The sequence below is a fragment of the Protomyctophum parallelum genome (assembly GCF_964188405.1).
Source record: "Protomyctophum parallelum genome assembly, chromosome: 9".
Taxonomy (NCBI): Eukaryota; Metazoa; Chordata; class Actinopteri; order Myctophiformes; family Myctophidae; genus Protomyctophum; species Protomyctophum parallelum.
The window spans coordinates 7,308,082-7,332,889 of NC_139706.1; the positions used below are offsets into that span (position 1 = coordinate 7,308,082).

General features: G+C 49.7%; 3 protein-coding genes across 3 annotated transcripts in view; all 3 read left to right on the top strand.

Annotated features, from left to right (window-relative positions):
• cep164 (centrosomal protein 164) overlaps positions 1 to 13,401 on the top strand; it is a gene marked incomplete at its 3' end in the record, with an annotated part of 35,011 nt that extends 21,610 nt beyond the window's left edge. Inside the window, exons 19-29 of the mRNA XM_083772776.1 lie at positions 2,018 to 2,086; positions 3,852 to 4,090; positions 4,496 to 4,669; positions 5,241 to 5,430; positions 7,120 to 7,227; positions 8,145 to 8,247; positions 8,846 to 9,027; positions 11,538 to 11,736; positions 12,288 to 12,360; positions 12,735 to 12,842; positions 13,317 to 13,401. Of these exons, the coding sequence (XP_083628902.1) occupies positions 2,018 to 2,086; positions 3,852 to 4,090; positions 4,496 to 4,669; positions 5,241 to 5,430; positions 7,120 to 7,227; positions 8,145 to 8,247; positions 8,846 to 9,027; positions 11,538 to 11,736; positions 12,288 to 12,360; positions 12,735 to 12,842; positions 13,317 to 13,401 (1,530 nt within the window). The remainder of the gene's footprint in view (positions 1 to 2,017; positions 2,087 to 3,851; positions 4,091 to 4,495; positions 4,670 to 5,240; positions 5,431 to 7,119; positions 7,228 to 8,144; positions 8,248 to 8,845; positions 9,028 to 11,537; positions 11,737 to 12,287; positions 12,361 to 12,734; positions 12,843 to 13,316) is intronic.
• A 2,100-nt stretch (positions 13,402 to 15,501) lies between these two features.
• Positions 15,502 to 16,284, top strand: LOC310863986 (chloride intracellular channel protein 4-like; the record flags this gene model as incomplete). The annotated part of the gene is made up of 1 exon (XM_083772519.1): positions 15,502 to 16,284. One exon carries the CDS (start codon positions 15,502 to 15,504, stop codon positions 16,282 to 16,284), a length of 783 nt encoding a protein of 260 aa, XP_083628645.1.
• Positions 16,285 to 19,473: 3,189 nt separating this feature from the next.
• Positions 19,474 to 20,082, top strand: LOC310863987 (protein RER1-like; the record flags this gene model as incomplete). The annotated part of the gene is made up of 1 exon (XM_083772520.1): positions 19,474 to 20,082. The coding sequence occupies one exon, from the start codon at positions 19,474 to 19,476 to the stop codon at positions 20,080 to 20,082; it is 609 nt and encodes a 202-aa protein (XP_083628646.1).
• Positions 20,083 to 24,808: the final 4,726 nt, after the last annotated feature.

Genomic DNA, 24,808 nt, shown 5'->3' on the forward strand with positions numbered 1-24,808 from the left:
CACTGACTGACCACATGCACTGACAACACATGCACTGACTTAACACATGCACTGACTTAACACATGCACTGACTTAACACATGCACTGACTTAACACATGCACTGACTTAACACATGCACTGACTTACCACATGCACTGACTGACCACATGCACTGACTTAACACATCCACTGACTTAACACATCCACTGACTTAACACATGCACTGACTTAACACATGCACTGACTGACCACATGCACTGACAACACATGCACTGACTGACCAGATGCACTGACTGACCACATGCACTGACAACACATCACTGACTGACCACATGCACTGACAACACATCCACTGACAACACATGCACTGACTTAACACATGCACTGACTGACCACATGCACTGACAACACATGCACTGACTGACCACATGCACTGACAACACATGCACTGACTGACCACATGCACTGACAACACATGCACTGACTGACCACATGCACTGACAACACATGCACTGACAACACATGCACTGACTGACCACATGCACTGACGGGGGCGGTGGTGGCTCAGGGGTAGAGTGCCTGGATGGTAACCGTAAGGTTGCCAGTTCGAACCCAGGCTCCCCCAGAGTTACTGTCGAAGTGTCCTTGAGCAAGACACTGAACCCCTAATTGCTCCTGATGTGCTAGTTGGTGCCTTGCATGGTTTTCGCTGCCATCGGTGTATGAATGGGTGAATGTAATGCACAATCTCTGTAAAGCGCCTTGGATAAAGGCGCTATATAAATGCACCATTTACCTGACAACACATGCACTGACAACACATCCACTGATTGACCACATGCACTGACAACACATCCACTGACAACACATCCACCGACAACACATCCACTGACTGACCACATGCACTGACAACACATCCACTGATTGACCACATGCACTGACAACACATCCACTGATTGACCACATGCACTGACAACACATCCACTGATTGACCACATGCACTGACAACACATCCACTGATTGACCACATGCACTGACAACACATCCACTGATTGACCACATGCACTGACAACACATCCACTGATTGACCACATGCACTGACAACACATCCACTGACAACACATCCACTGACAACACATCCACTGATTGACCACATGCACTGACAACACATGCACTGACAACACATCCACTGACAACACATCCACTGATTGACCACATGCACTGACAACACATCCACTGATTGACCACATGCACTGACAACACATCCACTGACAACACATCCACTGACAACACATCCACTGACTGACCACATGCACTGACAACACATCCACTGATTGACCACATGCACTGACAACACATCCACTGATTGACCACATGCACTGACAACACATCCACTGATTGACCACATGCACTGACAACACATCCACTGATTGACCACATGCGCTGACAACACATCCACTGATTGACCACATGCACTGACAACACATCCACTGACAACACATCCACTGATTAACCACATGCACTGACAACACATGCACTGACAACACATCCACTGATTGACCACATGCACTGACAACACATGCACTGACAACACATGCACTGACAACACATGCACTGACTGACCACATGCACTGACCACACATCCACTGACAACACATCCACTGATTGACCACATGCACTGACAACACATGCACTGACTGACCACATGCACTGACCACACATCCACTGACTGACCACATGCACTGACAACACATCCACTGATTGACCACATGCACTGACAACACATCCACTGACTGACCACATGCACTGACAACACATCCACTGACTGACCACATGCACTGACAACACATCCACTGACTGACCACATGCACTGACCACACATCCACTGACTGACCACATGCACTGACAAAACATGCACTGACTGACCACATGCACTGACCACACATCCACTGACTTAACATGATGGTGGTCCATTATTCATGTGGTCTTTACTGTACATTCTACTGTACTGATGTGGTTCATGTGGTCTCTGGCAGGCGGCAGACTTGAAGAGGAAGAGGAAACAGCTGATGGAGGAAGAGGAGGAGACGGACAGAGGGATAGAGGTGCCTTCCACTGTCTTCTGTCCATCTGTCTAGTCCAGAGGTTTTCAACCCTTTACATATCAGACAGACGTATCAGACAGGCTTCGAACACACATAAAGAACATTTTTAAAACTAAATGTGAGACTCCAGAGGGATTTAATAACAAAATGAGAGGCAATATTGATTAGGCCTATGTATGGTCAAATATGACATCAAGGCATTTAACTTGAGTAATAAGTTGCTAACCCCGTCCCACTTGTCAGACACAAGCGACACTTCTGTCCCTCAAATGAACAGTTTGGATGTGGTCACAGGGCTTAAAGTTCACCGTCCTGGGGACGGATTTCCGTCCTGAGGATTTCATAGCGGTCTTTTATGAGATCAGCGCAGATTCGCAAATATTTAAGGGGAAGTATGTGTATAGTGTAGCGATATGTTGGCCAAATCCGTGAAAATGCAGCCTGTCTTTAAGAAGCTAGTGTGCGCGCTGCCGCGCTCGCCCCTCCCACTCCCCACTCTGGTCTCTACTCTCTGCAGCTCAGAGAGAGAGCACGGTGCTGACAAAGAGAGGCTAAATACGTTCATATTTCGCTATACCCAGTGACAGTCAGAGGGTTTCTTTTAACCTCAGACTTCCCAGTAATTCTGACAACATTGACACACTTCCACGGAACAAGTGCACAGGCGGATTAGTTCACTGTTCCGTGGCTACATTACTGAATGCATGGTCTGGGACCACACGCAATACCTTCACGGACCACCTGTTGAAAACCCCTGCTTTAACACACTGTTGCTATGCACCAAGTGGCTGTAAAGTCAAGCCCTACAGTCATTTATTGATTGGCCAGACTAGCAATATAATACAACATAACTTCTAAAGCTGCTTCTATAAAATGAAGCATGGATTGACACACACACATTCGGAAATAAATCACGCCATGCTTAGCTGCAAAAAGAAAAAGGGGGGCTAGTAAATCATGGTGTGTGTGATATGAAATGTCCAGTACCTCCCCAGTGTCTTCAGAGTGCCTCCCCAGTGTCCCCCCAGTGTCCCCCAGTGCCTCCCCATGCATTGCCTACCCAGTGTGTCCCCCCCCCCCCCCCCAGTGCCTCCCCAGTATCTCCAATAGCAATACAAGAGGAATAATACAAATTAATCTTAATTTATTAATCAATCAATTAATCAACATTTTCGGCACGCATGATCTTCTGGCCGCACGCCGGACGTGCCCAACACCATGCCAAAGCTTTTTCCTGCAGGAAGCACTGATGTGGTGTGCGCGCGCCATGGTTTTTATTTATTATTTGATTCATTTTTATTTTACACCAACTTTTATCGCCGTCTAGGACAGGGGCAAATGTGGGGGGTTCGCCACATTGTTTGAAAATTGGTCTGACATTTTTCAGTCTTGGGATTTCTTTTGGCTTTAACCCCTGTGGTCACCCTATTGGTGCGGCGGGGGTGGGGGGAGGGGGGACACGAGTCAAATTACGAATACATGCATGGTAAAAAAAAGCCCTATCGGTCCGACTGTCATTCGACCCACGACCTACCTCAAACCCTCACCCTAACCGCACGCGGGAGCAGCGCATGTTCCACCGCATGTCGGCCGCTGTTTTTCCGCGTGTCGGACCTTTGGCGTGTCGGATTCTGCCACGTGCATCCCTGATTAGCGTCGCTCGCTAACGTCTGCTAAACGCAAACCAGCCAGGCAGAATCAAGGAATGGGACCAGTTTCTAGACTAAAACACACATGGAACTCCTCTGTGTTGCGTGCGTTTCAGTCTCTCCCCAGGCTGCAGCAGGAGGTCCAGAGGTCCAGGGAGGAGAGAGATGCAGCCAGGGAGCTGTCCCAGAGGGCCAGGGAGGAGGCGCAGAGGGCCAGGGAGGAGGCGCAGAGGGCCAGGGAGGAGAGGGACTCCGCCAGGCAGGAGGCACGCAGCATGAAGGAGGCCAAGGAGGGACTGGAGAGCAAGGTGGAGCTCCTGCTGGATCGCTGTGAGCGCCTCGGACGCAGAGTCAGGTACGAAGCCTTAGCTTCCTTAAAGATGGGGTACCGTGGTTCTTTCAAGCTTTTAGCCTCTATAATTTATCATTATACATCTTCTCATTAACTGAATTTATGTAATTGGTTAGCCGTTTTGCTCGTCCTCATATGACGTAAAAATTTCCCTTCATTGTCAATGGCATGTAATGTTCGTGTTGCCACAAATGATGTCACATTTGGCGGACATTTTACCTAATTTCTGCTTTCATTGAACTGAATGTATTATTATATACATACATCTTCGTGTTTGAGCACAAAATGCATTTAGACAACCCACAAATTCTCTGTGTGGGTGTGCGGCCCCCGACACACCATCATTCTACAGTTGTGGCCCCCTGCCTAATCTAGTCCAATACCCCTGGCCTACACTGTGAATTGCAGCGAGCTGGAACAAGGCGGGGCAGCCAGGGCCTCGCCCGGCCTACAAACCAACCACCACGAGGAGGAGACCACAGCGCCCTCTGCTGGCAGAGGAGACGCGTCGCCGCTACATGTAGACGACCTGGAAGAACCGCCCCACTCCCCTCTGCCGGACAGTCACAGCAGCCTGGACAAGTGAGAGAGAGAGAGAGTGTGTGTGTGTGTGTGTGTGTGTGTGTGTGTGTGTGTGTGTGTGTGTGTGTGTGTGTGTGTGTGTGTGTGTGTGTGTGTGTGTGTGTGTGTGTGTGTGTGTGTGTGTGTGTGTGTGTGTGTGTGTGTGTGTGTGTGTGTGTGTGTGTGTGTGTGTGTGTGTGTGTGTGTGTGTGTGTGTGTGTGCGCACATGTGGGGTGGGGCTCACAGATTAAAGGGCCATTTACACCGATCATGATAAACTAGAGTTGTCCTGATCACGTGATCGGAAAATCGGGTTCGATCACGGCCTTTTCTAATGATCGGATCTGGAGCAAAAAAAAACAAAGTGATCGGGACTTCCCTTATCATTATATTAGACTTGTTATCGTCTGTGATTTTGGATACTGTATACTATTGCGATATGGCAAGTGTCCTATATAAATATATGATCGGTATAAATCTGCAGATACTCAACATGAAATGATCGGATTTGGATCGGGGGCAAAAAAAATAACCTGGCCTGATCGGGACATCCCTATGATAAACCATAACCAATCACCTTCCTCCACTCAGTCTGCGGCGGTACATCTGGTCGGAGGGCGTGTCCACGCAGCGGGCGCGTCACTTCCTGGAGACGGAGAACCGGCGGCTGCGGGAGAGACAGGCAGCGCTGCGGGCAGCCCAGGGCCCTGGCCCCGCCCCCTACCAGGACCCCGGCTCCTCCCACCAGCTCAACCAGGAAATGCTGAGGAGCCTCCAGCAGGTGTGCGCTATTCGAGAATACCGATAGGGTTTGCGTAAAGACCCGCCCACCACGCCTGATCCGTCTGATTGGCCTATATACTGTGACGCATGCTTTAGCGCTCTCGGTGGTGTCTCTTGTTTGCTAGAGACGGCGCACCTCCGTCGTGGTCTAAAAGTAGTCTTTGGTTGTTGGAAAGATAATGGGTTGAGAGTCATGCTACCCAGTTGGCTGCCAGAATGTGGTTTTCTAGCTGATTACTTTTTCCTTTTTTTTTTATATATTCTTTTATCCCACGATTTTGTAACCCATTTTTCACCCCTGTGTCAATCATCTAATGTGATCCTGGGCTCTACACACCCTCCACCAACCTAGTCCCCATATATGGGGGACAAGGGGAGAGCAACGGACTTGAACTCATGCTTCCTTCATGCCTGAGTGTCCAAGTTGCTCCTTTACACCTGACAGGGGGGAGTTTCCCTGGTTGGACGTAGCGCGTGGAAGGAACACGTTATTCCAACCAGTTCCTTTCCCCTCCATCAGGCGCCCCGGCTGGCCAGGGGGAGGCAGTTTAGAGACCAGTTCCTTTCCCCTCCATCAGGCACCCCGACTGGCCAGGGGGAGGCAGTATAGAGACCAGGATTAGCTGATTACTTTTGATGCAATGGTCTTTTTGTCTTACAAGTCCTTAAAGGACCACTTCACCACTGAACTGCCCACAGCCCTCCTATGATTGATTCTTTATTGCAGACTCAGGGGAATCCATATCACAGTACAGAACAGCAACACAATAGATAAAAAGATAATAATATAGAAAGAAATATACAATAAAAAGAGTTCCACCATATTCAGTTTCGAACATACAGACAAGTTCGCCAATGGTTCCACAGTCTGGAGGAGAACCTGACAGAACTACGTATCGGGTTAGTGATGACATTAATGATGTAATTTACTGACTCAGATACCCTACACATGAATTTATACATAAGATTGCGTAGCACAGCAGAGCAGGTGGGAACCCCAAAACTGACAAACATTTGACTTGCACTTGCACTATGAGACACAGACCGAGTAGAAAACAATGCTAGTATATTATAATGAACATTAGTGAGGACCAATTATATGAAGATAAGTTGAAAAGTGGTGAAGTGGTCTTTTAAACTGTCACTTCACTGTCATCTGGGGACCCCTCCCAAAATCATGTGGGGACCCCCCTGGGGGTCCCGACCCACAGGTTGAGAACCACTGCCGTAGTGGACTGATGGTCAACATAGGGTCTGCGGACCCACCAGACCAGGGGGTCTGTAACTCTTTGAGTGTACAAATGGAACCAAGTGGACCCTTACGGACGCATAATGGTCCCCGCACCCAATGTTGAGAAACGGTGCCCTAGTTGTAGACTGCAGCTATCGATTAATTTCTTAGTGATTGTTCTATCGATAACCTTTTTCATGAATCAAGAAACATGATTATTGATTGTTTTTTGAGGGCCTATGCACAGCTTTCCGGGTTTGTGTAAACAAACAAACATTGAGGATGATGTATGATGATAAGAGGCCCAATTTGAGATCATTATCTCTAACAAACTATGCATTTTCCCGTCCATCTCTCTCTCTCTCTGCCTTTTTCTCTCTCTCTCTCTCTCTCTCTCTCTCTCTCTCTCTCTCTCTCTCTCTCTCTCTCTCCCTCTCTCCCCCCCCCCCCCTCCAGGAGGTCAGTAATGTGGATGAGTTGAGTAGGACGGTGCAGAGAGGCAGCGCCCTCCTCAGGAGGAAAGAGGAACAGCTTCACCAGCTGGAGAGCTCCGTAGCCGAGGAGGTGAGCAGCACAAGGTTGCACGCACACACATGCACGCACAGTTTGTTCCACAGCTTGGGAGCCGTGAAGGGAGAAGAGTCTAGGACGCGTGGAGCATTGTCCAGGGTGTTTTAGAGAAGGGAGAAGAGTCTAGGACGCGTGGAGCGTTGTCCAGGGTGTTTTAGAGAAGGGAGAAGAGTCTAGGACGCGTGGAGCGTTGTCCGGGGTGTTTTAGAGAAGGGAGAAGAGTCTGGGGCGCGTGGAGCGCTGTCCAGGGTGTTTTAGAGAAGGGAGAAGAGTCTGGGATGTGTGGAGCGTTGACCAGGGTTTTTTTGGGAAGGGAGAAGAGTCTGGGATGTGTGGAGTGTTGTCCAGGGTGTTTTAGGGAAGGGAGAAGAGTCTGGGACGTGTGGAGCGTTGTCCAGGGGTTTTTTGGGGAAGGGAGAAGAGTCTGGGACGTGTGGAGCGTTGTCCAGGGTGTTCTAGAGAAGGGAGAAGAGTCTGGGACGTGTGGAGTGTTGTCCAGGGTTTTTTTGGGGAAGGGAGAAGAGTCTGGGACGTGTGGAGCGTTGTCCAGGGTGTTTTAGGGAAGGGAGAAGAGTCTGGGACGTGTGGAGCGTTGTCCAGGGTGTTTTAGGGAAGGGAGAAGAGTCTGGGACGTGTGGAGCGTTGTCCAGGGGTTTTTTGGGGAAGGGAGAAGAGTCTGGGACGTGTGGAGCGTTATCCAGGGTTTTTTTGGGGAAGGGAGAAGAGTCTGGGACGTGTGGAGCGTTGTCCAGGGGTTTTTTGGGAAGGGAGAAGAGTCTGGGACGCGTGGAGCATGGTCCAGGGGTTTTTGGGGAAGGGAGAAGAGTCTGGGATACGTGGAGCGTTATCCCGGTCGTTTTAGGGAAGGTTCTCTTGACGGTTTCTGTCTCGTGGTCCTCTTGTCTTCCCAGCCGCTGTTTGAGGATGCGTCTCGGCTGACGGCGGACAGGAAGGTGACGTTCGACGTGACAGAGTCTGACCTCAGCAGCAGCGCAGAGCCGCCGGACATCGCAGGTGACGCAGCACCCCACCGCTCTGACGTTTGATTTTAACGGCAAATCCTGACCTCGTTTTAGCCATAGTCTTTTGAATAAAATTCCATTTTAGTCTTAGTCATCTTAAGTGTTTTAGTTTGAAAATAGCCGATCTACAAAGTTGTGTCGCATTCATTGCAGTGTTGATGTCGTTGACTAAAACTATGACGAAAAATGTTTGCTGACTACCTTTTTTTCACTGACAAAAACGAGTGTAAAATGTTAGGGAGCGACTAGTGGAGAGATCCACTAGTCTAAAAGACAAGTCATTTAATGTTTGGTTGTGCTCTGAAAATAGCAGATCTACAAACTCACGACACGTGATCGGCTATGTGCAGCATGCAACCAAGTGTTAAATCAGCCATTACCATCGAGGCCCGCCAAAATATATTTTAGTCGACAAAATAAACTGTCGACGCAAATCGCGTGATATTTAGTTGACTAACACTAGACTAACGCTAAACCTTTCAGATGACAAAAAATGAGATTAAATTCAAAAGACTTTTGACTGAAACTCCAATCTAAATTTGCTGTCCAAATCAACACTGATTTGTTTGTCCCTCCACTACCACCACCAGGGGGCGGTCATCATCATCATCATCATCATCAGCCTACGGTCGTCCCAGCCAGAGTCCAGCAGCTGGCCGAGTCTCTGCAGCAGATCTCTGGACAGCTGAACACGGTTCTGGGAGCGCTGGGTTCTCTGGCCCCCCACGGGGTGAGTTCTGTTACTGAACACAGTTCTCTGGCCCCCCACAGGGTGAGTTCTGTTACTGAACACGGTTCTCTGGCCCCCCACGGGGTGAGTTCTGTTACTGAACACGGTTCTCTGGCCCCCCACAGGGTGAGTTCTGTTACTGAACACGGTTCTCTGGCCCCCCACAGGGTGAGTTCTGTTACTGAACACGGTTCTCTGGCCCCCCACGGGGTGAGTTCTGTTACTGAACACGGTTCTCTGGCCCCCCACGGGGTGAGTTCTGTTACTGAACACGGTTCTCTGGCCCCCCACGGGGTGAGTTCTGTTACTGAACACGGTTCTCTGGCCCCCCACGGGGTGAGTTCTGTTACTGAACACGGTTCTCTGGCCCCCCACAGGGTGAGTTCTGTTACTGAACACGGTTCTCTGGCCCCCCACAGGGTGAGTTCTGTTACTGAACACGGTTCTCTGGCCCCCCACAGGGTGAGTTCTGTTACTGAACATGGTTCTCTGGCCCCCCACAGGGTGAGTTCTGTTACTGAAGACAGTTCTCTGGCCCCCCACAGGGTGAGTTCTGTTACTGAACACAGTTCTCTGGCCCCCCCACAGGGTGAGTTCTGTTACTGAAGACAGTTCTCTGGCCCCCCACAGGGTGAGTTCTGTTACTGAACACAGTTCTCTGGCCCCCCACGGGGTGAGTTCTGTTACTGAACACAGTTCTCTGGCCCCCCACAGGGTGAGTTCTGTTACTGAAGACAGTTCTCTGGCCCCCCACAGGGTGAGTTCTGTTACTGAACACAGTTCTCTGGCCCCCCACAGGGTGAGTTCTGTTACTGAAGACAGTTCTCTGGCCCCCCACAGGGTGAGTTCTGTTACTGAACACAGTTCTCTGGCCCCCCCACAGGGTGAGTTCTGTTACTGAACACGGTTCTCTGGCCCCCCACAGGGTGAGTTCTGTTACTGAACACGGTTCTCTGGCCCCCCACAGGGTGAGTTCTGTTACTGAACATGGTTCTCTGGCCCCCCACAGGGTGAGTTCTGTTACTGAAGACAGTTCTCTGGCCCCCCACAGGGTGAGTTCTGTTACTGAACACAGTTCTCTGGCCCCCCCACGGGGTGAGTTCTGTTACTGAACACAGTTCTCTGGCCCCCCCACGGGGTGAGTTCTGTTACTGAAGACAGTTCTCTGGCCCCCCACAGGGTGAGTTCTGTTACTGAAGACAGTTCTCTGGCCCCCCACAGGGTGAGTTCTGTTACTGAACACGGTTCTCTGGCCCCCCACGGGGTGAGTTCTGTTACTGAAGACAGTTCTCTGGCCCACCACAGGGTGAGTTCTGTTACTGAACACGGTTCTCTGGCCCCCCACAGGGTGAGTTCTGTTACTGAACACGGTTCTCTGGCCCCCCACAGGGTGAGTTCTGTTACTGAACACGGTTCTCTGGCCCACCACAGGGTGAGTTCTGTTACTGAACACGGTTCTCTGGCCCCCCACAGGGTGAGTTCTGTTACTGAACACGGTTCTCTGGCCCACCACAGGGTGAGTTCTGTTACTGAACACGGTTCTCTGGCCCCCCACAGGGTGAGTTCTGTTACTGAAGACGGTTCTCTGGCCCCCCACAGGGTGAGTTCTGTTACTGAACACGGTTCTCTGGCCCCCCACAGGGTGAGTTCTGTTACTGAACACGGTTCTCTGGCCCCCCACAGGGTGAGTTCTGTTACTGAACACGGTTCTCTGGCCCCCCACAGGGTGAGTTCTGTTACTGAACACGGTTCTCTGGCCCCCCACGGGGTGAGTTCTGTTACTGAAGACAGTTCTCTGGCCCCCCACAGGGTGAGTTCTGTTACTGAACACGGTTCTCTGGCCCCCCACAGGGTGAGTTCCGTTACTGAACACGGTTCTCTGGCCCCCCACAGGGTGAGTTCTGTTACTGAACACGGTTCTCTGGCCCCCCACAGGGTGAGTTCTGTTACTGAAGACAGTTCTCTGGCCCCCCACAGGGTGAGTTCTGTTACTGAAGACAGTTCTCTGGCCCCCCACAGGGTGAGTTCTGTTACTGAACACAGTTCTCTGGCCCCCCACAGGGTGAGTTCTGTTACTGAAGACAGTTTTCTGGCCCCCCACAGGGTGAGTTCTGTTACTGAAGACAGTTCTCTGGCCCCCCACAGGGTGAGTTCTGTTACTGAACACGGTTCTCTGGCCCCCCACGGGGTGAGTTCTGTTACTGAACACGGTTCTCTGGCCCCCCCACAGGGTGAGTTCTGTTACTGAACACTATTCTCTGGAGATAGAAATGCCATTATGCTGCCACCTGCTGGACGCAGAGCCAACCGCAGACTGCCGCGCCTATTTACATGGAGCACACACTGGGACTGTTTCCTGTTTGGAGCGTCCATCTTAATAATAGAGAAATCTTTTTCCGGGGTGGGGGGTTCAGAGTAAAAGCGGCCATCTTAACTTCTTGTGAAGTAAAAAATATGGCTTTAGTGGTCCTTTAACTAGAACGTGTTTTCAATTCTGGTTTGGGTTTTATGGTATTTAACTGTGATCATTCCCCACTGTCTCCATGCTTCAGAGCCGGCAGGGTCCCGGGACCTCCTCCTTGGGGCCCCTATCCGGGCCTCTATCAGGACCCCTGTCCGGGCCCCTGTCAGGACCTCTGTCTGGGCCCCCCTCGGGTCCCTCCTGGGCCTGGGGCCACCCGCTCTACTCCTCCTCCATCGGCGTTTCCTCCGAGGACCTCCTCAACAGCCGCTGGGCCCAAATCTTCCCCGGTAACCACAACCTCCAAACGGGCAGCCAAACCCAATAAGGCGTAGCAGTGGAGGGCGTGCTTTTCTGGTTCCACTGAAAGATCGGCCATTCATTTTTCCCATAGAGATTTATAAATCCATACTAGGTTCCTAAACTTGCATCGTTCCCAAGTAGGCCGGTGGCCGACGGGCACAGGTCTAGTATAATTAAATATTCGATTATAATTTATTTCACCAGAATCAAAGGTGTCATGGTCAGTATTCACCATATCTGGATCCTGGATGTCTTGATTCTAGGCTTAAAACATCCATCCATCTTCAACCGCTTATCCGTAGTCGGGTCGTGGGGCTTAAAACATTTGATATATTTTAGTAAATCTCTATGGGGAAAAATGAATGGACGATTTTTCAGTGGGTCCAGAAAACCATGCCCTATGCTATAGTGCTTTATTTATTTATTTTTTAAGAAAATGTTCAACTTCTGTGTTGCTTTAAGTGCTAAAAGATGTGAATAATGCGTGACTGTAGTGTCAGACTGAATCCTTTGCTGTACTTGTGTCTGTGTCCACCAGGGGCCGCCATGGGACCAGTGGCCTCCAGCACCACTAGAGGCAGCGCTGCATACTCTACATACTCCCCGGCTAGGTGAATACTCTCACCGTCACTGGTTTAACCCATTTTGGGCGGGAACCCCTTTTGGTGTTAGCATCATGCTATGCTTTAGCTATTGAAAAATAGCAGATCTACAAGCTCATAGCGCTTTCAGAAAACTGTCAGGGTGTACAAGACATTTTTAGAATCTGATCTCAGGTCAAAATGGGTTAAAGTAATTTACACACATACTAATGTGCCATAGTGTCATAGTAAATAATTGAAACCTGGAGACTTGACATTCAGTAGGGTCTTATGATCAAAATAAGAACATTATAATGGGGTGTAAAACGGAAAATCTAAAATTTGCCACGACACATTTGTGACACAAGTGTGTGTGTGTGTGTGTGTGTGTGCGTGCATGGCAGTGAGCGTGCATGTGTCCACAGGTCGGCGGAGGTGGACGGTCAGAGGCTGCAGGGTCTCATCGACACCAACAAGAAGTGGCTGGAGAAACGCAGGAAAGACAACAGCCTGTATCCTTCTGGTAGAGAGACACCAGGACACTATGAGAGAGAGAGAGAGAGACACATCAAGACACTGTGTGAGAGAGAGAGAGAGAGAGGGGTGTCCCTCCCTCTCTCTCAAGACACTATGAGAGAGGGAGAGAGACACACCAAGACACTATGAGAGAGAGGGGGGGGGGCAGAGGGAGAGGGACAGAGACACAGAGGGAGAGATAGAGACACAGACACAGAGAGAGAGGGAGGGAGAGACAGAGACACAGAGAGAGAGACACAGAGAGAGAGAGACAGAGACACAGAGAGAGAGGGTGAATATGACCCGTCAAAGGGTCCATTTGACGGGGGCGATGTGATGCAATGGAAGTTACAGTTTCACCTTTCAACCTTAAGCTTTATTAATGTTGTCAAAGCTATAGGGCAGTTTCTACGGGGAAGTGCAAAGCGTTGTATGTGTGTAACATTCTCCTCAACCTCCCTCCCTCTCAGACCTCTGCTAACTCGCTACCGGAGCCCTGGCCTGGTCCAACTGGGCCTGGACGACAACAACCACATCAAGGTCTACCATTACTGACCCAGGGACAAATTGGCCATTGGGCCCTTGGCTCTCAGGGGCCCTTCGGGGAAATTGGTTTGACACTTGGTTTGAAATACTAGGTTTGACACCCTGAAAAGGGCTCCTGGGGCCCTTCATTGGCTGTTGATTTTGTTAAATTTAAGGTTAAAAAGATGATAAAAACACAGAAGAAACACGAATATGTCACACGCACGTGAGCTATGGGGGCCCTGCAAATATTAGCGGCCCAGGGGCCCTTGTGGGGGGTTAATCCGTCCCTGCACTGGCCCCACTGGGCCTCTAGACGATCAGAACCACATCCAGGTCTACCATTACTGGCAATAGCCACAGTGTCTCCTTTCAGTCCGACTCCATTTAAACATATATAGTTGTATAAAGTGTTATACATTTGATACTGTATTTTTATATGAAATATTCTAATAAATGTCTACATACATTATGTTGTTCATACATGTCCGTGGTCTTAATTAAGTCATGTGTTACAACTAGTCCTTACCCGTTCCAATGCATGAACACCAAATGATGTTTGGTTTTAAGATGTTGATATTTATTTTGTATTCCAGAGAGGACATATAGGGCCTTAGTCCTACTCCTCCTCCCAGCAAACACTCCCCACTGACAAGTAGTTACCCCCCATTTTGATTTACATCAAAAGGGCATGTGAACTCAAACCCACAATTCAACATTTTGGTTTTAAGATGTTTATATTCATTTTGTATTCATCCTTAGGACCCCAAATCACACCTTGGAAAGCATGAGTGTCTATTTCAAACAAAGTGTTTTTTGACTGGGGGGGGCCATATTTTGACAGGAGGAATTGCCTGTCATAATTTGACCCCCCAGTATTAGGATGTATTAGGATGTTGATATTCATTCATCAGCCAACACTCCCCACTGACTGAACCAAGTGAGCTAACAGCATGCAGGCACTGCACTCCCCGTGGCCCTTGAACACCCTCGAACACTCCCCGTGGCCCTTGAACACTCCCCGTGGCCCTCGAACGCTTCTCCAGATGTACCAACTACGAAGCACAGCTGCACACTCACAATAGTTTGGCGTAATTTATTTTATAGAAGGAATACAACTGCTATATACAGTTCTAGCATCCGGTTTCGAATGCTGTCAACAGAATGCTGGGACATTATCCCATTTAATCAGACTATTGAATGGTCTCAGAAGCCGTGTACTGACCTACCAAGATCTCAGTATATAGCTGCATTCTGTGCTTTGCTCGCGGCTGCTGTTTTGACGGCAGCGGAGGGGCGCCGTCTCAAGCCAACTTGAACAATGAGCTCCACCACAGAGCGAGCTAAAGCAGGGGAGTTGCTGTGGCGGATCCGATATTACTAACCCTACCTCTAAACCTAACCCTAACTAAGATTCATACGAGGTTTCCGCCGGACACACACTGGTCTGATGAACCCATTCTGACCTGAGATCAGATTCTAAAAATGTCAGTCGCTCTTCGATTTTTCAAAAATAGCAGACCTACAAGCTCGTATCGCGCCACTCGGTGGCGCGATATGAGCTTGTAGATCTGCTATTTTTAAATAGCTAAAGCATAACATGATGCTGACACCAAAATGGGTTCCCGTTCAGAATGGGTTAAGGTGTATTATGGATGTATTTGCTGGTTCAAAATGTAACATTGACGATGTGGTATTGAAGTGTAATTTTTATTTCTGCCTCTTGGCCAGTTCCCACTTGTAAAAGAGACACAGTCTCAATGTGATTTTACTGGTTAAATAAAGGTTAAAAAATATATATATGCCCCTCAAAGCGGTAACCGTGATCAACGCACAGAATGCATATCTACTGAGATCTTGGTCGGTCAGTAGACGGCTGGCTACTGAGACCCAAGTATATCATTCAAATCGGAACGTTCAAGTTGTCTGTCTGTGACAGGAAGGGCAGCGGAGTCTGATGTCACCTGCCCATATATGGAGATGAGTGACATCAGAGCTCATCAGTATACAAAGTGGATGTCTAGCAGGTAACGGCACAACGCCTTAGAGAACGTAAAGGAGTAAAGTACGCAGGGTATTGGGTGTGGTAGCAAACAAAGGAAAACGTTCACTTTATTGCCAAACAGCACAATGTCTCTCTCGGGGTCACAGAACGGAACAGATGGACACGTCATTGAGCTCTTCGTGAAGGCGGGGAGCGATGGAGAGAGCATCGGGAACTGTCCTTTCTCCCAGAGGCTGTTCATGATCCTGTGGCTGAAGGATGCCGACTTCAAGGTGACCAGGGTGGACCTCACCAAGAAGCCGGCCGCCCTCCGCGACCTGGCCCCCGGCACACACCCGCCCTTCATCACCTTCAACGGCGACCTCAAGACTGACGTGGTCCAGATCGAGCAGTTCCTCGAGGACGCCCTGCGCCCGCCCAGGTTCACCAAGCTCGCCGCCAGACACCCCGAGTCGAACGTGGCCGGCGAGGACGTCTTCGCCAGGTTCTCGGCCTTCATCAAGAACCCGAAGCCGGAGAACAACGAAGCTTTGCAACTCGGGCTCCTGAACACACTGCAGAAGCTGGACGCGTACCTGCACTCGCCGCTCCCCGACGAGACGGACGTCAAGGTGTCCCGCCGCAAGTTCCTGGACGGAGACCAAATGACCCTGGCCGACTGCAGCCTGCTGCCCAAGCTGCACGTACTCAAGGTCGTGGCCAAGAAGTTCCGAGGTTTCGACATCCCCAAGGAGATGGCGGCCGTGTGGAGGTACCTGAGCAACGCCTACGCGCGCGAGGAGTTTGCCAACACCTGCCCCAGCGACAAGGAGGTGGAGCTGGCCTACGCAGCCTGGTCCAATGACAAGCTCTCCCCGCGCGCTCTGCGCCGCTCTGTCCCGCCCTCCCATCCCCCAAGCACCAAATAGGCACGCTCTGCGCCGCTCTGTCCCGCCCTCCCATCCCCCAAGCACCAAATAGGCACGCTCTGCGTTAATGCATGAAACTATAATCAGGCTATGAAACTATTACTTCCGTAACTTCCCGCTGTTTTTGAGGGGCGCTATATCTCCGGGTTTGTGCAAACGCAAACATTGCGTAAACAAACGCACACATTGAAGACAAAAGTGAGGACCCAAATTGTGATTGGCCGGAATGAGATGATGTATGTGATGAGTCATGTATGATGATAAGAGCGCCCCTCACTTCACACGGGTGTGATTTTATTAGGGATGGTAGCCACACTTGGTTGTGCCACAATCCCAGGTTATGCCTTTTACAACTAACTACACGGGTAATGTTTCAGAGATGGCCTAAACAAATAAGCCATAATGGGTTGGCTGTAGGCCTATGTGTTCCTCCCCCATCTCTCCTCGTGTCTGTTCTGTCTCCACTCTCCACTTTCCCTATAGGCAAAAATCCCAAAGAATATCTTCAAATAAAAAGTAAAATGTTTCTTCAGAGAGAGCAGAATTATTTTATATATTCTTTAAAGGACCACTTCACAACTTTTCAACCTATCTTCATATAATTGGTCCTCACTAATAATCATGGTAAAATGGCACAATTCTTTCCTACTCAGTTTGTGTCTCATAGGAGGACTGTGGGCAGTTCAGAAACCCGTCCACCAGTGACATCATTGTTAGGCAGATTTTTTTTTTTAAACAAGGTTTTCTTTTTTACAAAAAGGTTTAGATTCCATTTTCGCATTGCAACTTTTCAGGACTAGAAAGCCTGCAGTTTCTATTAGCTTGGATTCCCCATCGATGATGTTACTGGTGGACGGGTTTCTGAACTGCCCACAGCCCTCCCATGTTATGTATGAGACACGGACCGAGTAGAGAAAAATTGCCATTTTATCATGATTATTAGTGAGGACCAAATATATGAAGATAGGTTGAAAAGTGGTCCCTTTATTTATTTTTTGCAGCTTTCGCCTTTATTTTATATTTTTTTATAGAGAGACAGACAGTAGGCTGACAGGAAATGGGGGAGAGAGATGGGGGAGTGACATGCAGTAAAGGCCGTCGGAATCGGGAGTCGAACCCGCGGCACACTGCCAGACTCGGGCTACCGGCCAAGGTGCCTGGACCGCTGAGCCACGGCCCAGGCCGTGAAGTGGTCCTTTAACATGAAACAATATGGATCATGACATCAATCATCTAGTATGATGTCAATCATCATTCATCAATGACCTATCTATGACTCTATAGCTAGGCACATCACACCACCGATCCGACTCGTATGCCCATATATGGAGAGATCTGTATCTGTCTGTCCTTGTCCCTTTTGTCCCCATTATGTGAAGATAAATGGAGATCCAGTTGTCCAACCGTTATGCCCATATATGGACATATACTGATGACGTCAGGGATCTCATCTAAGGGCATAAAAAGGACACAGGCATGAAGGCCACCCAGGCAGACCTGATGTGGACTTGTTGTGGTACCTCCCTATTGTCACAGTACTGAAGCAAGTCTATGACACACACAAACGACCCATATGTCTGGGACATAGTGTCTGGAGCTTTTGTCAGAGTACCTGCTGCCTGTCTGTCCCGTTTGCATGCATCGGCTTCTTCACATAATCTTTTAAAGCCAAAAAAGGAAGTTGATTTTGCTGAAATGTTTGTGTGCCCAAATATAGAGATCATAGATGTCAGAGATCAGATCATACACTAGATTACTGCTGATCTAATCATAGCCTGACATCCGAGATCCCCACGGAAGCCACCGCGATGTTAGAGCCAGTCTTGTAGAGGAGGGCCCTCCAACATCTGACTCTTATCGATGGTTCATCATCATGACGTAAAATAGACACTGTCTATTTGCTCTGACACTACGATGTAAAATTATCCATTCATTGTCAATGGGAATGTAATGTTTGTGTAGCACAATGTTTGTGCACACGCACCAAAATATGGATATAGGAGCGGCTATAGCGCCCCTGAAACAACAGGGGTCACTCGTGCATATATGGCAAACAAAGTCTATGGACTTTTGATGTTTGTTTTGAGCCTAATTATAAATCCCCTGTCGTGTTTAGGGCAGTTATGATGTATTTATTTTGCCAGCCAAGACTATAGACTTTAATGTTTGTTTAGGGCAGTAAATGACAACATAAGATGCCATCTGGCTGATATAAATACATCTTGTAATAATAAATTAATTACATTTTTTCAAAGACATGAGAACCCAAATCTGGGCGTGCCTCACTTCACACAAGTGTAGTTTTTTTTTTAGAGCACTTTAGATCTTTTCCTTCCGCCTTTATTTCATTTATTTTTTTGTAGAGGGATTGACCGTTGAGTCACGGCTCAGGCCTAAAGAACACTTTGTGGATCCTCGGCCGGGAGGCGAACCAGGGACCTCGTTCAAACGAGTTTGGAGCTTAAGTTGGAGCTTTCCTCTGGCAGAAAGGAAATGTTTATCAGACCAAAAGAAGGTAGTATCTGGTAGGAATTAATTTATCTTCAGTACATATAGCTTGATCTGATTAGTGAATGTATAGTATTGCTCTAACAGCACATTAGATGTTGGTCCTCGCCATGGAAGCCAGACAAAGCTGACAGTGCAAAAATGTGATGTTAATCTGGCCAGGCTATGTTGGTCCCTCCCACCCCTGGGGCAGCAGTTGGGTCAGGGGTATGCCATTCCCAGTTCAAACCCGGGCTCCCCCAGAGTTAGTGTCGTCCTTGAGCAAGACACTGAACCCCTAATTGCTCCCAATGTGCAGCTTGGTGAATGTAATGCACAATCTCTGTAAAGCGCCTTGGATGAAGGCGCTATATATAAATGCCCCGGCCCAAATGGTATCTTTTTGACACATTTGGAGGGAGAGAAAGAGAACCAGAGAGAACCTATGTCACACACTGCGTGAACCTATGTCCCGCCAGTGCAGCTTGAGAGAGAGAGAGAGAGAGAGCCTATTATAACAGTATCAATAAAAACCTTTATGGTTTGCGAAGGCAAGGGGGAGATTATGTTTTCGTCTGTCTGTCTGTCTGTCTGCAAATATGGAGTCATACGTCATAGATGCATCACAAACGACTGATGTCAGTTTAGCCCGCTAGGCTATAGAAGAGCTGGGAAGTGACGGAAGTGCAAGCATTACACAGAATGTCTAAGGAAGGCCGCTGCGATTCGGAACCGGTCACGACGGGACTCCACAGCGGGACTCCGCCCGCGACCCTCGCCACGCGGCTCGGACAGATCCACCAGTCGTGGTTGGACGCGTTGACGCCGTTCTGCGCGGCGCGATGGGCGACTACCCTACAGCTGCTCCTCGTCTACATGGTCAGAGTGTACACGCTACAGGGCTGGTACGTGGGCACCTACGCTCTGGGAGTCTACCTCCTCGGCCAGTTCCTCGCCTTCCTGTCGCCCAAGGTGGACCCCGCGCTGCTCGACGAGGACGAGTACCCCTCCCTCCCCACGCGGCGGAACGAGGAGTTCCGCCCGTTCATCAGGAGGCTGCCCGAGTTCACATTCTGGCATTCGGCGACGAGCGCCATCCTCGTCGCCATGGTCTGCACGTGCTTCGAAGCCTTCAACGTGAGCGCGTACTGGCCCGTCCTCGTAGGGTACTTCATCATGCTCGTCTACATCACCATGAAGAGGCAGATCATGCATATGATCAGGTACAGATACCTGCCCTTCACGCACGGCAAGATGACCTACCAAGAGAGAACGTCAAGATTGAGAGCTTTTATGAAAGGAACTGGATGAACTGCAGCTTCTCTCTCACTCGTCCCCTGATTTATTTTCATACTTCAGTAACTTGGTGTGAATCGGTGAACTATATTGTACGTGTCTATGCCATAGGTCTATGCGTGTATACCATGTCCACTTTATACTAACAGGATGTTAGTAATGTGTACCAACATTACTGTTACTGTTGATACTGCTAACCAAACTCTAACCGGAATACAAAATGGTCCTTTGTGTCCGGCACTCGGCAGTATGCGTGACATCATCCCCATACCCAGAAGTTATGCGGGAACACCTACTTAGTGTCAAAAAACTGCTTTCTGGCCATGACAGCCCCATACATCCACACAGAAAGGTCCTATCTGTCACGGTTCGAGTCAAGACAGTGTAGGAGGACCCAAGTGCAAGATGAGAGGCAGAGGCAGCTCAGTTCAAATGAAGATATTTATTATATCAAGCCCGATGAGTAGGCAGTCAAAACACAGAACACGGAGTACAAAGGGAAACACTAAACTGGGAAAACTAGGGGTTCTGAAATACAGGGCAAACGAGGAGTCAAGGAACAAGGTACTACAACGAATACTCACAGTGACAAATAATAACGAACCAACGGAGAACTGAACACACAAGGGCATATAAATAGACATGGACTAACTAGACACAGGTGAAATACAACAGACAAATCAACACAGGGATTGGCTGGGAGAGTAACAGGACACAGGTGGGGAACACTACACTAATCACAGGTTAGACAAGGCAGGTAAACATGGGCAGCACAGGAAACCAAGAGACACTAGATACTACAAAATAAAAAGGTAAAAGTACACAAAACAAGGAACATAGGGAAACACATCAGGGTGACAGAACAGGTCACGGATCATGACAGTGCCTCCCCCTTAAGCGGTGGCTTCCAGACAACGCACAAAACAAAGTCCATAACATCGAGCAGGGCGGGCGGTGGGGGGTCTGGAAGGAGGGTCACTGGGACAGGGGATCAGGGGCAAGAGAAAAGACTGGGGCACAGGACTAAACATGGGACTGGCAGGAACAAGGCAGCAAAAAAAAGTGCAGATCTACAAGCTCAAAACCAGTAGGGACACAAACACTGGAGTGGCTTAGGGCAAGGGTCGCACAGAAAGGCAGGTGGGGAGACACACAGACAAGCACACAGACAAGCAGACAGGTAGACAGTGAGACAAACCGAGAGACAAACAAATTAACTGACAGACAGTCAAACAGGCGGACAAACAAGCAGTCTGACATAACAGGGGGTTAAACAGGTTAGCAGGGGGACTAAAGGACTGGGGAGTAGACAGACGCGCAAGAAGACTGGCATACACGCTCGCAGACATACAGACAGGGAGACAGGCAGATAAACACATAGGGAGATCTGCTAACAGGGTTGTAGGAGGACCAACTACAGCCTTGGCCACAGGACTGGGCGTTCTGGAGTGGAACTGGGGGGCCCTAACAGACTGGGGACACAGAAACTGGGGTACCTGAGAAACAGGAGAGGTGGGCATAGGGAGAGTAGAACGGGGGTCAGGTGGCTGGAAAGCAGTGTCAGGGGCCAGCGGCTGGAGTGCAGTCCCGAGGTTCTGCTGCTGTAGTGCAAGCCCGGGATCTGACAACCGATGGTCAGGCCCGGGGTCAAGCAGCAGGGGTTCTTCCTCATCTTCGGCCATGACAAAGGGTGACAGTTCACAAAGTTCGACGGGTGAGTCAGCAGGGGAAGCTGACAAGGGAATTGACACGGTGTGGGCGAGGACCGCCAATGTGGTTTCAGATGGACCGACGGCGGGGTCAGCCGACGGGGGGTCCGGCAGGACGTCGGCAGGGACAGCCGACGGGGGGTCCGGCAGGACGTCGGCGGGGACAACAGACGGAGGTTCAGGTGGGACTGCAGGCGGAGGAGCTGGGGCTGCAGACCAAGGAGCTGGGGCTGCAGACAGGGCTGCAGGTCGAGGAACTTGGGCTGCAGACAGGGCTGCAGGTCGAGGAACTGGGGCTGCAGACAGGGCTGCAGGTCGAGGAACTGGGGCTGCAGACAGGGCTGCAGGTCGAGGAACTGGGGCTGCAGACAGGGCTGCAGGTCGAGGAACTGGGGCTGCAGACGGGGCTGCAGGTCGAGGAACTGGGGCTGCAGACGGGGCTGCAGGTCGAGGAACTGGGGCTGCAGACGGGGCTGCAGGTCTAGGAACTGGGGCTGCAGACGGGGCTGCAGGTCGAGGAGAGCCGGGCAGCGGAGGGCCAGGCATGCTGGGCGGCGGGGAGCCGGGCAGCGGAGGGCCAGGCATGCTGGGCGGCGGGGAGCTGCACAGGCTGGGCGGCAGGGGCTCCTGGATGCAGGACAAAGGCTCCTGGATGCAGGGCGGAGGCTCCTGGATGCAGGACGAAGGCTCCTGGATGCAGGACGAAGGCTCCTGGATGCAGGACGAAGGCTCCTGGATGCCGGGCGGCGGAGCGTCCTGAATGCCGGATGGCGGACGCTCCTGAATGCTGGGCAGCGGAGGCTCCTGGATGCCGGGCGGCGGCGTGATGGGAGGCGGGAAAACAGAGGATACTGGATTGACTGCCTCCTGGGGACCAGGAAAAAAAGCACCACGGCTCTCCCATCTGAAGAAAGCCAAATACTTGGCAAATACACAGTCACTCCTCCAATATTTATGAAGGGACTCTAGGAAGTCGGAGTCTTCATAAAACACCTCCCTAGTTACACCAAAATCCTTCCAGGTAAAGGGTAAGCAGGGCTGTTGAACAGGCTGGGAAGGAGGGTGGATTTCTGGCTGAAGAGCAGGGGGACAAGTGGGCTGACGGCTTGCAGACCGGAGACTGGTAGGTGCATTGGACATGGCAGCCCACATTCCCTTTACAATGCCATCAAGCTTGCCTGCTAGGTCTGGACGGGAGTAGGCCACCCGGAGAGCCTGCTTCAGAGCCTCGATCTTCTGTTCAGCACTGGTTGATGGACGATTGCAAAACTCCATTATAGAGACCATCGACTGAAGAACCTTGGTGAAATCATCCTCCTCTGCCTCATCTGCTGGGTCCATGTTGGTTGGTTCGTTCTGTCACGGTTCGAGTCAAGACAGTGTAGGAGGACCCAAGTGCAAGATGAGAGGCAGAGGCAGCTCAGTTCAAATGAAGATATTTATTATATCAAGCCCGATGAGTAGGCAGTCAAAACACAGAACACGGAGTACAAAGGGAAACACTAAACTGGGAAAACTAGGGGTTCTGAAATACAGGGCAAACGAGGAGTCAAGGAACAAGGTACTACAACGAATACTCACAGTGACAAATAATAACGAACCAACGGAGAACTGAACACACAAGGGCATATAAATAGACATGGACTAACTAGACACAGGTGAAATACAACAGACAAATCAACACAGGGATTGGCTGGGAGAGTAACAGGACACAGGTGGGGAACACTACACTAATCACAGGTTAGACAAGGCAGGTAAACATGGGCAGCACAGGAAACCAAGAGACACTAGATACTACAAAATAAAAAGGTAAAAGTACACAAAACAAGGAACATAGGGAAACACATCAGGGTGACAGAACAGGTCACGGATCATGACACTATCTTATTGACAGCCCCGTACATCCACACAGAAAGGTCCTATCTTATTGACAGCCCATACATCCACACAGAAAGGTCCTATCTTATTGACAGCCCCGTACATCCACACAGAAAGGTCCTATCTGATTGACAGCCCATACATCTACACAGAAAGGTCCTATCTTATTGACAGCCCCGTACATCCACATAAAAGTCCTATCTTATTGACAGCCCCGTACATCCACATAAAAGTCCTATCTTATTGACAGCCCCGTACATCCACACAGAAAGGTCCTATCTGATTGACAGCCCATACATCCAAACAGAAAGGTCCTATCTGATTGACAGCCCCATAAATCCAAACAGAAAGGTCCTATCTGATTGACAGTCCATAAATCCAAACAAAAAGGTCCTATCTGATTGACAGCCCCATAAATCCAAACAGAAAGGTCCTATCTGATTGACAGCCCCATAAATCCAAACAGAAAGGTCCTATCTGATTGACAGCCCCATAAATCCAAACAGAAAGGTCCTATCTGATTGACAGCCCCATAAATCCAAACAGAAAAGTCCTATCTGATTGACAGCCCATACATCCAAACAGAAAAGTCCTATCTGATTGACAGTCCATACATCCAAACAGAAAAGTCCTATCTGATTGACAGTCCATACATCCAAACAGAAAAGTCCTATCTGATTGACAGTCCATACATCCAAACAGAAAAGTCCTATCTGATTGACAGTCCATACATCTAAACAGAAAGGTCCTATATTCATAGGCGGAGCTTGAACTAGACGCCAGGGAGTGCGACAGCTTGGCGAGCGACCAGCGATACAATGCCCTAACCCCTAAAAAAAATGTTATTTAGGTAGTACAGCAGCACACTACTACCTGCTGTACTAATGAAACCCCGTAGTGCTGTGTGTGTGTGTGTGTGTGTGTGTGTGTGTGTGTGTGTGTGTGTGTGTGTGTGTGTGTGTGTGCACAGGGTTTCATTTTTTTTTGCTGCACGCCTGAAACGTGACCCGACATTACGGAGGCACCGTCATAACTCTGAGCAACAATTGGGATGTTTTTTAAACCACCCATCTCCAGTCCTGTGTTTATAGCGTCCCACTATAGCAGCTGCACCACGAGATGCTGAGCAATCAATAAAACACAGAAAACGCTCC